This window comes from Globicephala melas, chromosome 6, assembly GCF_963455315.2.
Source record: "Globicephala melas chromosome 6, mGloMel1.2, whole genome shotgun sequence".
NCBI classification, from domain to species: Eukaryota; Metazoa; Chordata; class Mammalia; order Artiodactyla; family Delphinidae; genus Globicephala; species Globicephala melas.
In genome coordinates, this window is record NC_083319.1 from 85,741,945 (window position 1) to 85,754,856 (window position 12,912).

The following is a 12,912-nucleotide window of genomic DNA, read 5'->3' on the forward strand; positions in this document are numbered from 1 at the left end:
TCAAAATTGTCTGGTATGATAGTTAAACACAAAACTGCCTGTGAATTGGTGTGCCAAGGCCACTTCCTCTGTGTGTGCGTTTATGTGTGTTTATGTGTGTGTGTTGCGGGGGTGGGTAGGGGAGGAGTCCCACCCATACTGTTAAGGGAACCACTGACAGAAACCGCCTGCCCTGGTCAGGTACCATAGTAACCACTTGCATGGGTTATCTTACAACAGGAGGTCCTGGTAAGGAACATGGAACTAATAAGCTACCGCCAACCGGAAGAATTCGGTAAAGGTCAAAAGGAGAGAGGAGACTCCAGTCCATATATATATCCTACCAACCTCCCAGAATCCTTCTTGGTTGAGCGATGCAGGCACCACCAGGAAGGACTCTCAGTCAGAGACAACCCCGAAACTAATCCCATTACCATAAAACCCAAGACTGTGAGCCACGTGGCAGAGCAGTTCTCCTGGGTTCCCTTCCCCTGCTGCTCTCCGCCTGGGCGCTCCTTCCCAATAGTCTCTTGCTTTGTGAGCACGTGTCTCCTTGGACAATTCATTTCCAAATGTTAGACAAGAGCCCATTCTCGGGCCCTGGAAGGGGTCCCCCTTCCTGCAACCATTCAACCAAGCAATTCTCGGACACCAGCAGTGTGTCTGAAATTCAACTCAATTCTGACACTATCTACACAGAGATAGCATCAAATTCTACAAGTGAAGGGTTCAGTCCTAGAAGTCTGCCTTCTCCCAAAGTGGGGACACTTCAGACGCCAGTGCCAAACCCAGGTTGTCACCTGTAATTCTGACCGGCCATAAATCAGAGGTTCTCAGGATGAAACTAAGCAGGGCCCTGTGGGGCTCCCAGGCATAGAGGCCTTTCTGTCCCCCATTTCTTACAGGCAAGACTCCAGCCTGAGTTCCAAAGGGCAGATTCGAATAGTTGCTAATTAAGAGAGGAGCAGCCATGAAACCACCTAAGGTAAGATAAAAGGGACCAGAGAAGCTCATCAAGATTAGGAGACCTGACCACCTGAGACCCTGCACAACCCTAATCTTGTCAGCACCCCCACCCTTTTGAAACTTTACAGAAGAAAGAATGCAAGACTGTTACTGCCTTGATCCTTATCACATACCTCTGACCTGGAGCCCAGACTATAAGACCTCTCCCTATTCCCCAGGGTGGGGGGCACAGTGCTTGAGGCGCTAGCCTACTGTGTTCCCTCTTTGCCTGGCAAAGAAATAAAGCTTTCTTTCTTCTCAACTCTGTCTCCATATTTCTGTTCAGCAGCAGTACGCAGGAAAGCCAAGATTTTGGCATCAAGGACCTCTTTCTCAGGGCAGTTAATTTGCTACAGTGGCTCCCAGAACTCAAAGAAGCACTTTACTTACTAGATTACTGGTTTCTTATAAAAGTCTATAACTCAGGAACAGCCAGATGGAAGAGACGCACAGGGAAGTGGTGAATGAAGAGCTCCACTGACCTCTCCAGGCTCACCACTCTCCTCAGTCTCAACCCAGAAGCTCTCTGAACCCAGTCCTTTGGGTTTTTATGGAGGCTTCATTATACAGGCATTATAGGCATGATTGATTAAATCGTTTGCGATTGATTCAACCTCCAGTCCCTTTCCCCTCCTCAGAGGCCAGGGGGTGAGATTGAAAGTCCCAACCCTCTAATCACGTGGTTGGGTCCATTGGAAACCAGCCCCCATCTTTAGGAGCCTTCCAGAAGTCACCTCATTACCATAACAAAAGACCCCTTTAGCACTCTCAGCACTTAGGAAATTCCAAGGGTTTTGGGAGCTGTGAGCCAGGAACCATGGATGAATAACAAATATATGAGGAATATATTTTGGTCATCTTGAAACCGTGCACCTCAGATTGGACCTTGAACCCCTGTGCCAGAACTCGAACACAGCCTAAACCCAGATTGGGACTTGAACCCACACTGCTAGGACTCAAACCTGGCCAAAACCCAGTCTTCCAACCGAGATCCCACACCTGGTTTCAGGACTTAATGAAGCTCATGTTCTTGATGTCTCACTGCAGAAAGAATTCAGTGAGTGACAAAGTGATAGGTAAGAAGTGGATTTATTTAGAGAGAAACACACTCCACAGAGCGTGGGCCATTTCAAAAGGTGAAAAAGGAACCAGGGTATGGGGCTGTCAGTTTTTATAGGAGTGGGTAATTTCATAGGCTAATGAGTGGGAGGAGTATTCCAGCTATTACAGGAAGGGGCGGGATTTCCAGGAATTGGGCCACCGCCCACTTTTTGATCCTTATGGTCAGTCTTGGAACTGTCATGGCACCTGTGGGTGTGTCATTTAGCTTGCTGATGTGTTACAGTGACCATATACTGAGGCTCAAGGTCTAGTGGAAGTCGACTTGTCCGCCATCTTGGACCCATTTTGTTCTAATCAGTTTAAGTCATGTCCTCGGGCTATGTCATTCTTTCAAAGGTCGTGCCCTGCCCCCTTCCCTCCTGTTTCAATCTGAATGATCAAATTTATTTTTTTCTTATAAATCACAATTATCGGGCTTCCCTGGTGGCGCAGTGGTTGGGGGTCCGCCTGCTGATGGAGGGGACGCGGGTTCGTGCCCCGGTTCGGGAAGGTCCCGCATGCTGCGGAGCGGCTGGGCCTGTGAGCCGTGGCCACTGAGCCTGCGCGTCCGGAGCCTGTGCTCCGCGGCGGGAGAGGCCACAGCAGTGAGAGCCCTGTGTACCGCAAAAAAAAAAAAAAAAAAAAAAAAAAACACAATTGTCACAGCCTGAGTGTGACTCTTGGCTCCACTGCTACTAGCATGACCTTGGGCAAGTTACCCTCTCTGTGCCTCACTTTCCTCGTCTGAAAATGAGAATAATAGTAGGACCTACTCTCACAGGGCTGCTGTGAGGCTTAAATACATTAATATATGCAAGTTGCTAAGAACAGATACCTATCCACCACTTAATAAGCACTGTCTAACTGTCAGCTACTATTCTGAGAGTATTATTGTAGCAGGGAAGAGCTAAATCAGACTCCATGTTGATCTGTTTCTTTGACTTTAACCTTTGATTTTTGTTGCTTTTGTTATTATAATCATACATAATGGCCTGCCACAGGGAACCCTTACCCTGTGCCTGAATGTTAAACTAAAGTGCCTTTGCTTAGCTCACAGGGAGATAATCTGACCCTGACCACCTGTGAATGGCTGCACAAAAGAAGAAATTAACACATCACCTCCCCATGTTGGCCAAGACAGGCAAAACTAATGGCCTCTTCACTTCCTCACCTCCTCCCAGTCTCTGTTGTATAAATGAAAGTAGCATCCAGACCCCAGTAAGATGGTTTTTTGGGGACCCTAACCTGCCATCTTCTCGGTCTGCCGGCTTTCCAAATAAAGTCGCTATTCCTTGCCTCAGCACCTTGTCTTCAAATTTATTGGCTGTCATGCGGCAAGCAGAACAAGCTTGGGCTCAGTAACATTATTTGTGAACTACAGATTCCTGCTTCTATGAAAATAAGGAGAAATTAGAGCATCAGTAAACCGACACAGCAATGCGTTTTGCTCTGATGGGTTTATATGTGAAAAATTTAGACTTTAAAATGTACCAGATGGACTTCCCTGGTGGTGCAGTGGTTAAGAATCTGCCTGCCAGTGCAACGGGACACGGGTTCAAGCCCTGGTCCAGGAAGATCCCACATGCCACGGAGCAACTAAGCCCGTGCACTACAACTACTAAGCCTGCACTCTAGAGCCCGCAAGCCACAACTACTGAGCCCACGTGACACAACTACTGAAGCCTGTGCGCCTAGAGCCCATGCTCCGCAACAAGAGAAGCCACAGCAATGAGAAGCCCACGCACCGCAACAAAGAGCAGCCCCCACTCACCACAACTAGAGAAAGCCCACGCGCAGCAACGAAGACCCAATGCAGCCAAAAATAAATAAATAAATAATTTTTAAAAATAATAAATAAATATTAAAAAAATAAAAGATACCAGATTTCCATACTCTAAAGTTTAGTTTTTTAAAAAAAAAAATAAATAAATAAATAAAAATTTTAAAAAATAAAAGATACCCTATTTCCATACTATAAAGTTTAGTTTAACTGTTTTGAAATTTGTAACCCCCTTCCCTCCACTCACATGTGAAACAGGAAAGAAGGGGGCAGGGCACAACCTTGAAAAGAATGACAGAGCCATTGAGGACACAACAAAAACTGGTTAGAATCAATTAGGCTCAAGATGGCAGAAGACTTGACTTCCAGTGGACCTTGAGCCTCATATATACGCTCAATGTAATACACCAGCATATGCTAAATGACACACCTACCAGAACCATAACAGTTCCAAGGATGACCATAAAAGGCCAAAAAGTGGGCAGTGGCCCAATTCCTGGAAATTTCTGCCCCTTCCCCAAAATAGTTGGAATAACCCTCCCACTCGTTAGCCTATGAAATTAGTCAGCCCATAAAAAGCTAACCACCCCATGTTTCCGGGCCTCTTGCCTTCTGAGATGGCCCTCTGAGATGGCCCACACTCTGTCTGTGGAATATGTTTCTGCTTTGGCCACTCTCACTTTCCAAGACAACCCCATGTCCTGCGGCCATTCTCGCCTTTTGAGGCAGATTCTGTGCATGGAATGTGTATCTCTCTAAGTAAATCCACTTCTCACATATCACTTTGTCTCTCACTGAATTCTTTCTGCGATGAGACATAAAGAACCTGAGACCTGAGACCAGGTGTGTGATCTCAATTAAAAGACAGTTCAAGTCCCAATCTGAGTTGTGCGGTTTCACATGCACCAGCATGTAAAATCCTGAAATGTTTGTCTAAAATGTTTGTTTGATCAGTGCATTATCTCCCTCCACTGCCTAGAATGGTATTTGGGGACACACTAGATGCTCCATAAACATTTGTAATTTCAAATTAAGTTGAAATACTGAACAATAGCTTTTGCTTCACAGAATACTGGAAATTTTGAAATGGACTTTGGTCAAAATTATTTGAGGGCTTCCCTGGTGGTGCAGTGGTTGAGAGTCCACCTGCCAATGCAGGGGACACGGGTTCGTGCCCTGGTCCGGGAAGATCCCACATGCCATGGAGCGGCTGGGCCCGTGAGCCATGGCCGCTGAGTCTGCGCGTTTGGAGCCTGTGCTCCACAACGGGAGAGGCCACAACAGTGAGAGGCCTGCATACCGCAAAAAAAAATTTGAGTTTTCACAGGACCTGATTATATTTAGCAAAGTAGTTCACAAGTAATAAGCAAAACATCCAGCATTTAAAAGAGAAATTCTATAAGTTACACATATTTTCCAAAATTTCTCCTGAACATTTTTAATGTACATTTGCCATGAAGGCTCACCCTTTATTTTTGAACTCTTGTGTCTTTATCCAATTATGTCGTCCTCCAAACAGCGTCATGCTATCATATTTTTCATCTACCCAGAGGTTGTGCTTCTTCCCCTTCTGAGCATTTTCTCATTGTGGAAAGTGTGGAGAACAACACAGAATCTGATAAAATAGCTTTCTACCAGTCACTCCTCCCATTGGGAAGAACATGTGTATTAGGGGAAGTCCTCCAAACTGGTGTCCAGTAGGGTAGCCACTAGTCACATGTGGCTATTTAAGTTAATTAAAAAGAAATAAAATTTAGAAACCCAGTTTCTTAGTCACACTAACCACACAGCAAATGTTCAATGGTCACAGGAAGCTAGTAGCCACCGTAACAGACAGTACAGATTACAGCACATAGCCATCATCACAGAAAGTTCTAGTGGATGGTGCTACTCTAAAGAATCCATGCTTCTGGCTGGAAATTGGCATCATCGGGATTCTTAAGTCATTGCATTCCCATAAACCAAAGAAACTGAATGCATTTTTTCGTCATAAATTTCTTAAGAACCGGGCCTGAGTTGCTATGATTGACTTCGTAGAACCCCTCAAATGCCCTCACTTGAACAGAGGTTCTTAATGTTTTTAGATGATTCTGTTGGTTCTCCAAACTAGACTCTCTGGCCCCAAGAGCAAGCATTAGGAATGACTAGGAAATTATCTCAGAGGACAGGAATTAAAGCACAAAGGCCCATACTGTCTTATTGGGTACCTACTGGGTCAAGCATGAAGAGGTCCACTCCTTGCCCAGTGGAAAGAGCCACCAGTGTTGCACTTCCATAGAGTGCATAGCCCGCGGCTACAATGTTGCGGCCAGGCTGCAGGGCGTCCTTTTCAGAAGGCTCATCCTCTGAGGTCTGCAAAAGAGAAAAGGGAAACATTACTGTCTCTGGAGAGAACCCTTTGCCAGAGGCCTGCATTTCAGATCTACTTGAACCACTGGAGGAAACGCAGTTCTAGAATTTCAAGCCACAACAAATGCATCTGGAGGAAACGCGTTGCCATGTTAATGAATGGTTCTAGCTGAACCATTGCAAAGGCCATTCTTGGACTTCTCCCTGTTTTCTGAACGTATTTGTCTCCATCCTGCCAAGAACAGCACCCCAAAGTGCTAAAACTACACCTTCTCTTAAAAATCATAACCCATGCTCCTTGCTGATTATAACGACCAAGGTCATTGAGCTCTGATTTTGTGCAGTACCTCATTCTACATACACAACAGCACTCCAAGGTAGATACCGTTATGACCTCCATCGTTCAGATGAAGAACTCAGAGCCTGAGCGACTGGATAACTCACCCAACATCAAGAGGAGCTGGAGTCAACCCAGGCAGCTGGGCCCAGAGCTCGTCACCGTCCATGCGCTGCCCCTTGAAGACACTGCCCCTGTCTGTCCCCAAGTCTACAGTTCTGGACGTTTTCTTGAGGAAGCCTCTCTCTTTGGCCAGCAGCACTAACAGTGACAATGGGAATGGGAATTCAGAGAGACGGGGCAAGGCAGGCATGCTGACGAAGGAAGAGCGAATGTCCTTGAAGGAGGGGCAGAGCCACACCTGAGACTGGATTTCACAACCTACTTTTCCAGGTATCTCTTGAAGGGCTCGTCCCTCCCTACTTCCTTGTGCTCAAAAAGGCAAGGAGGGACCTCCCTGGTGGTGCAGTGGTTAGGATTCCGGCCTTTCACTGCCGTGGCCCGGGTTCAATCTCTGGTCAGGGAATTGAGATCCCGCAAGCCGTGCAGCGCAGCCAAAAATAATAATAAAAAATAAAGTTTTACCTTTAAACCTGGAATCTATTTTGAGATGATTTTGGTATAAAGTATAAAGTTTAGGTTGAGTTCTTTTTTTTTCCCTCTGTGGATATACAGTCGCTCCAGCATTAATTGTTGAAAAGACTCCTTTTTCCATTGAATTGTTTTCACAACTTTGTCAAAAGCTGTTAGCCATAAATTGTGTGAAACCATTTTTGGGTTCTCTGTTCTGTTCCACTGAACATGTGTCTATCCCTCTGTTAATATCATATAGTCTTAACTTTTAGAATAACCTTATCTATATCTACAAAATATCTTGCCAGGATTTTGAGAGAAATTGAGTCAAACCTATACATATATCAGTTTGGGGAGAATTAACATCCTTTACAATGTTGAGTCTTCCAACCCATGAACATGGTATGTTTCTCCATACAAGACATATTATTTGATTACTTTCATCAGAAATTACTGGTAGAATTACTATTCCTTTTTTTTTTGAGTAACTGTAAATTGTATCGTATTTTAAAGTTTAGTTACCATATGTTTATTGCTGATATATAGAAATCCAATTGATCTTTGTATGTTGATTTTGTATCCTGTGACCTTGCTGAACTCACTTATTAGTTCTAGGAAGCCGGCTTTGGTTTTGGTGTTTGTAGATTCCTTAGGAGTTCTCTACATGGACCATCCTATCGACAGTTTTTCATTCCAATCTGTATGGTTTTATTTCTTTTTCTGGTCTCACTGCCCCGGCTAGCTCTTTCAGCATTATGTTGAATAACAGTGGTGAGATTGGACATCTTTCCCTTGTTCTTGATTTTAGAGAAAAAGCATTTTGTCTTTCACTGTTAAATATAATGTTAGCCGTTGTCTTTTTATAGATGTTCTTTATCAAGTTGAGGGAAGTTTCCCCTCTATTTCTTGCTTCCTGAGAGTTCTTGTTTGTTTGTTTTGTTTTGTTTTATAACTGAGTGTTGAATTTTGTCAAATGGTAATTCTTCATTGATGGACATGGTTCTATGATTTTTCTTCTTTAAGCTTGTTGATGTGGTGGATTACACTGACTGATTTTTGAATATTGAACCAGCTTTCCATCACTGGAGTAAACCCACTTACTCATGGTATATAATTCTTTTTATGCATTGTTGAATTTTATTTGTTAATATTATGTTGAAGATTTTGCATCTATTCATGAGAGATATTGGTCTGTAGTTTTCCTTTCTGAACTGTCTTCATCTGGTTTTGGTATCTGCGTAATCCTGGCTTTAGAAAATAGACTGGGAAGTATTCCTTTCCCTTCTCTTTTCTAGAAGAGATTGAATCATCTTGAATCATTTGGTATAATTCTCCAGTGAAACCATCTGGGCCTAGAGATCTCTCTTTTGAACTCTATTTTCTTAGTAATTATAGGGCTGTTCAAATTATCTATTTCATACTGAGTGAGTAATAGTAGTGTGCTTTTTAAAGAATTGGTCTACTTCATCTAAGTTATCAAATTTATGTGTGTAGAGTTAGTTATAGTATTACATTATCCTTTTGATGTCTCCAAATGTTTTAAAATATCAGAACGACTCTGAGATGAAAAATCTAGTGCATAAACATGTGTTTCTCTGATTATTTTCCCAAGAGAAATTCCAAATAATAAAAGTATTGGGTAAAATACTTTTGATACATATTGAAAAGTTGCCGTGCAGAATCTGATAAACATAAGATAGTATTGTCTTTTCAACTTGGCCAGTTTGATAGGTGCAAAAAAAGACATCTGCTTTAATTTCCATTTTGTATAATTAATAAAGTAAATTTTTATATATTTATTGACCATTTTTATTTCTTATTTTGTAAGTTGCCTGTTTGATGTCATTGCCTATTTTTCTATTGGGGTACTCATCTTCTTATTTTTAATTTTAATAGCTTTTTATATATGAAAGATATAAATACCTTATATGTTACAAACATTTTCCTCAATTGTCATCTGCCTTTTAATTTTATTTATAGTGTCTTTTTTTGGAAAGTTGATTATTTTTCTTTTAATTGAGGTATAAATTACATATAGCAAAGCACCCAAATCTTAACTATACAGTTTGATGAATTTTTACATATATATAGTACATACTGATGTAACTACTAAGATCAATTTATAGAATATTTCTAGCCACCTAGCAGTTTCTCTTATACCCTCTTTTGTCACTATCACCTCCCCCAAGGTAACCTCTATTCTGGCCTTTATCATCTGGACATCAAAAGAATAATTAGCTTTGACTGTTTTGGAACTTCTTATAAATGAAATTACAAAGCATGTGTTCTTTTGTATCTGGCTTATGTTTCACAACATATGTCTTTGTGATTTTATCTGTGTTGTTGCACATAGCAATAGTTTGTTCTTTTGCATTGCTATGTAGCTTTTTGTCGTGTGACTATCTTACAGTTTATTTATCCATTCTTATGTTGATACACTTTTTGATTTTTTTCAGTTTGGGTCTTCTATGAATAATTTGTACACATCTTTTGGCAAACGCAGGCACCCATTTATCCTGGGTGCACTCCAGGAGTGGACTTGCTGGGCTACAGTGTATCAGTATATGTTTAATACTAGCAGGTGCTATCAAATTTTTCTGAAGTGTTTGTATCATTTTCTACTCCCACCACCAATATATTAGAATTCCAGTTTCTTCATCTACAGTTGGTATGGTTAGTCTTTTTAATTTTAGCCACTCTGGTTGGGGGCGGGTGGTAAATGATGTCTCAGTGCTGTTTCCATGTCCATTTCCCTGATGACTAATGATGTTGAGCATCTCTCATGTGCTTATTAACAAGCTGGGGAAAAAAATCTCTTTTTTGAAGATCCTGTTCAAGTCTTTTGCCCATTCCTTTGATAAGATTGACAGTATTTTTTATTGATTTGTAGGAGTTCTTTATTTATTCTGTATATGAGTTCTCTGTTGGATGTATGCATTGAAAATTTTTCCATCCGTCTGTGGTTGCCTTTTTACTCTCGTAATGTTGTCTTTTTTTAAAATTAATTTTTATTAGAGTATAGTTGATTTACAATGTTGTGTTACTTTCTGCTGTACAGCAAAGTGAATCACTTATACATATACATATATCCACTCTTTTTTAGATTCCATTCCCATATCGGTCATTATTGAGTATTGAGTAGAGTTCCCTGTGCTATATAGCAGGTTCTTATTAGTTATCTATTTTATATATAGTAGTGTGTATATGTCAATCCCAATCTCCCAATTTACCCCTCCCTCCCCTTCCCCCTTGGTAACCATAAGTGTGTTTTCTATATCTGTGATCCTATTTCTGTTTTGTAAATAGGTTCATTTGTACCATTATTTTAGATTCCACATATAAGCGATATCATATATTTATTTTTGTCTGACTTACTTCACTCAGTATGACAATCTCTAGGTCCATCCTTAATGTTGTCTTTTGATGAACCAAAGTTCTTAGTTTCAATGAAGCCCAGTTTACTAGCCTTTTCCTTCATGGTTAGTATTTTTTATGTCCTGTTTAAAAAATCTTTACCTTCCCCAAAGGCATGGAGATATTCTCCTGTGGTTTTTTTTCTAGGAGCTTTATAGCTTTACTTTTTACAGTGAAGTCTCTGGTCTTTAATTAATCTTTGTGTATGGTGTGAAGTAGGAGTCAAGTTCATTTTTTCTCATACCGATATTCACCTGGACCAGCATCACTTATTGAAGGGATCATCCTGTACAAATTAAACTTCAGTATTGCCTTTCCATAAATCAGGCAATCATTCGTGTGTGGGTTTATCTCTAGGATCTCTTTTGTGTTCCACTGGTCTATATATCCTTATGTCAGTAAAAGAGTAGAATTTTGGTGAGGTTGACTTACCCATAATAATGGGAGATGGGGTCTCCTGACCCTGTAGGGGTGTTAAAACCCACACCCTTGATTTACTCAGATCAACAAGACCAGCTCCTCACATCAGGACAACTCCCTCAGTCCTCCTCTTAAGCCTCTGGTTTTCACTTTTCTGATTCTGGTCCTCTGCCCCTTACCTTGTGTTTATTGCTTGTTCATTTCAATGAGCTCAGCCACGAATTTAAAGGATGATATATTGTATCCAAAAGTTCTGGATGTCTTGAAGGGAGAGAGTTTGCACTTTGTCTAATCTGTGACTGTTGGAAATGGAAAATGTCAACTTCAAGAAAAAGGAAAATCATAGAACAGGGAGCTGAAAGCAGTATGGGACATCATGAAGGGTGTTTTAGCAATGCTCTTCAGAGATAAGGGGAAGAAAATACTTTTGACAGTTCTCTGACAGTCCTGAAACTTCTATCTTGATGCTTATAGAAAATCACAGAAATCCTGGTCAGAAACGGGCATCATCCCTGGCTTTGATAAGGTTCTAAGAGGCTGTGACAGCCCCGTGAGGTCTCTGAAGCAAGCTGCTCTCTCATTAGATATTGCTTAAGCATCACAAAGCTTTCTCTTCATGTCTCATTCGTTTCTCAAACTTGCCCCACTTCTTTAGAAACAGTATCAGAGAAAATCTATGGTTATTTGGACTAGCCTTCAAAGCCTCTGGTTTATTTGAATTTTAAGACAAAATCTCTGTATTCAAAATCACCAAAATTCAAGTGTGAATATCCCATATTATGTATAGTAATATTCCTCTTTTTTTGTTTCAAAGACTTCATTTTTTTGAGAACAGTTTTAGGGTCACAGAAAAATTGTGAGAAAGATACAGAGATTTCCTACATACTCCCTGTCCACACACATGCAGAGCCTCCCCCATTATTCCTCTTTGTTTTTAAATCAGTTGGCTTTAAGAAGCTATTAAGACCATCAACAAAATGAAAAAGAAAAAAATATTTGGAGATAATACATAGAATAAGGGATTAATATCCAAAATATACAAAGAACTCACACAACTCAATGGCATAAAAACAAATGATCTGACTGAATAGACATTTTTCCAAAGAAGGCAGACAAAGTGCCAACGGTTATATGAAAAGGTGCTCAACATCACTAATCATCAGGGAAATGCAAATCAAAACCACAATGAGATAGCACCTCACACCTGTCAGAATGACTAATATCAAAAAGATCAGCAATAAAAAGTGTCAGTGAGGATGTGGCGAGAAGGGAGTCCTCAGGCACTGCTTGTAGGAATGTAAATTCGTGAAGCCACTATGGAAAACAGTATGGAGGTTCTTCCAAAAATTAAATATAGAGCTATATAAGATCCAGCAATTACACTTCTGGGTATATACCTGAAGGACATGAAATCACTCTTTCACAGATATATATACATAAAATTCAGCAATAAAGAACAAGGAAATCCTGCCATTCATAACAATATGGATAGACTTTGAGGGCATTATGCTAAGTGAAATAAGTCAGAGAAGGACAAATACTGTATGATCTCACTTACATGTGGACTCTAAAAAAAAAAAAAAAGCTCATAGATACAGAGAACAGATTGGTAGTTTCCAGAAGCAAGGGGTGGGGTAGGTGAAATAAGTGAAGGTGGTCAAAAGTACAGACTTCCAATTATAAGATGAGTAAGTCCTGGGGATGTAATGTACAGCATCGAGACTAGAGTTAATAATACCATGTTGTCACACTTTCTTCTCAACTGCTCATGGGACATAATCCAGGATAGATCATATCTTGGATCACAAATCAAGCCTTGGTAAATTTAAGAAAATTGAAATCGTATCAACTATATTTTCTGACCACAATGCTATGAGACTAGGTATCAATTACAGGAAAAAATCTGTACAAAAATACAAATACATGGAGGCTACACAATACACTACTTAATAAC

General features: G+C 40.8%; 1 protein-coding gene across 1 annotated transcript in view; it reads right to left on the bottom strand.

Moving 5' to 3' along the window:
* FBP2 (fructose-bisphosphatase 2) overlaps positions 1-12,912 on the bottom strand; it is a 35,618-nt gene that overhangs the window by 11,511 nt on the left and 11,195 nt on the right. Inside the window, exon 4 of the mRNA XM_030832873.2 lies at positions 6,077-6,217. Within this exon, the coding sequence (XP_030688733.1) occupies positions 6,077-6,217 (141 nt within the window). The remainder of the gene's footprint in view (positions 1-6,076; positions 6,218-12,912) is intronic.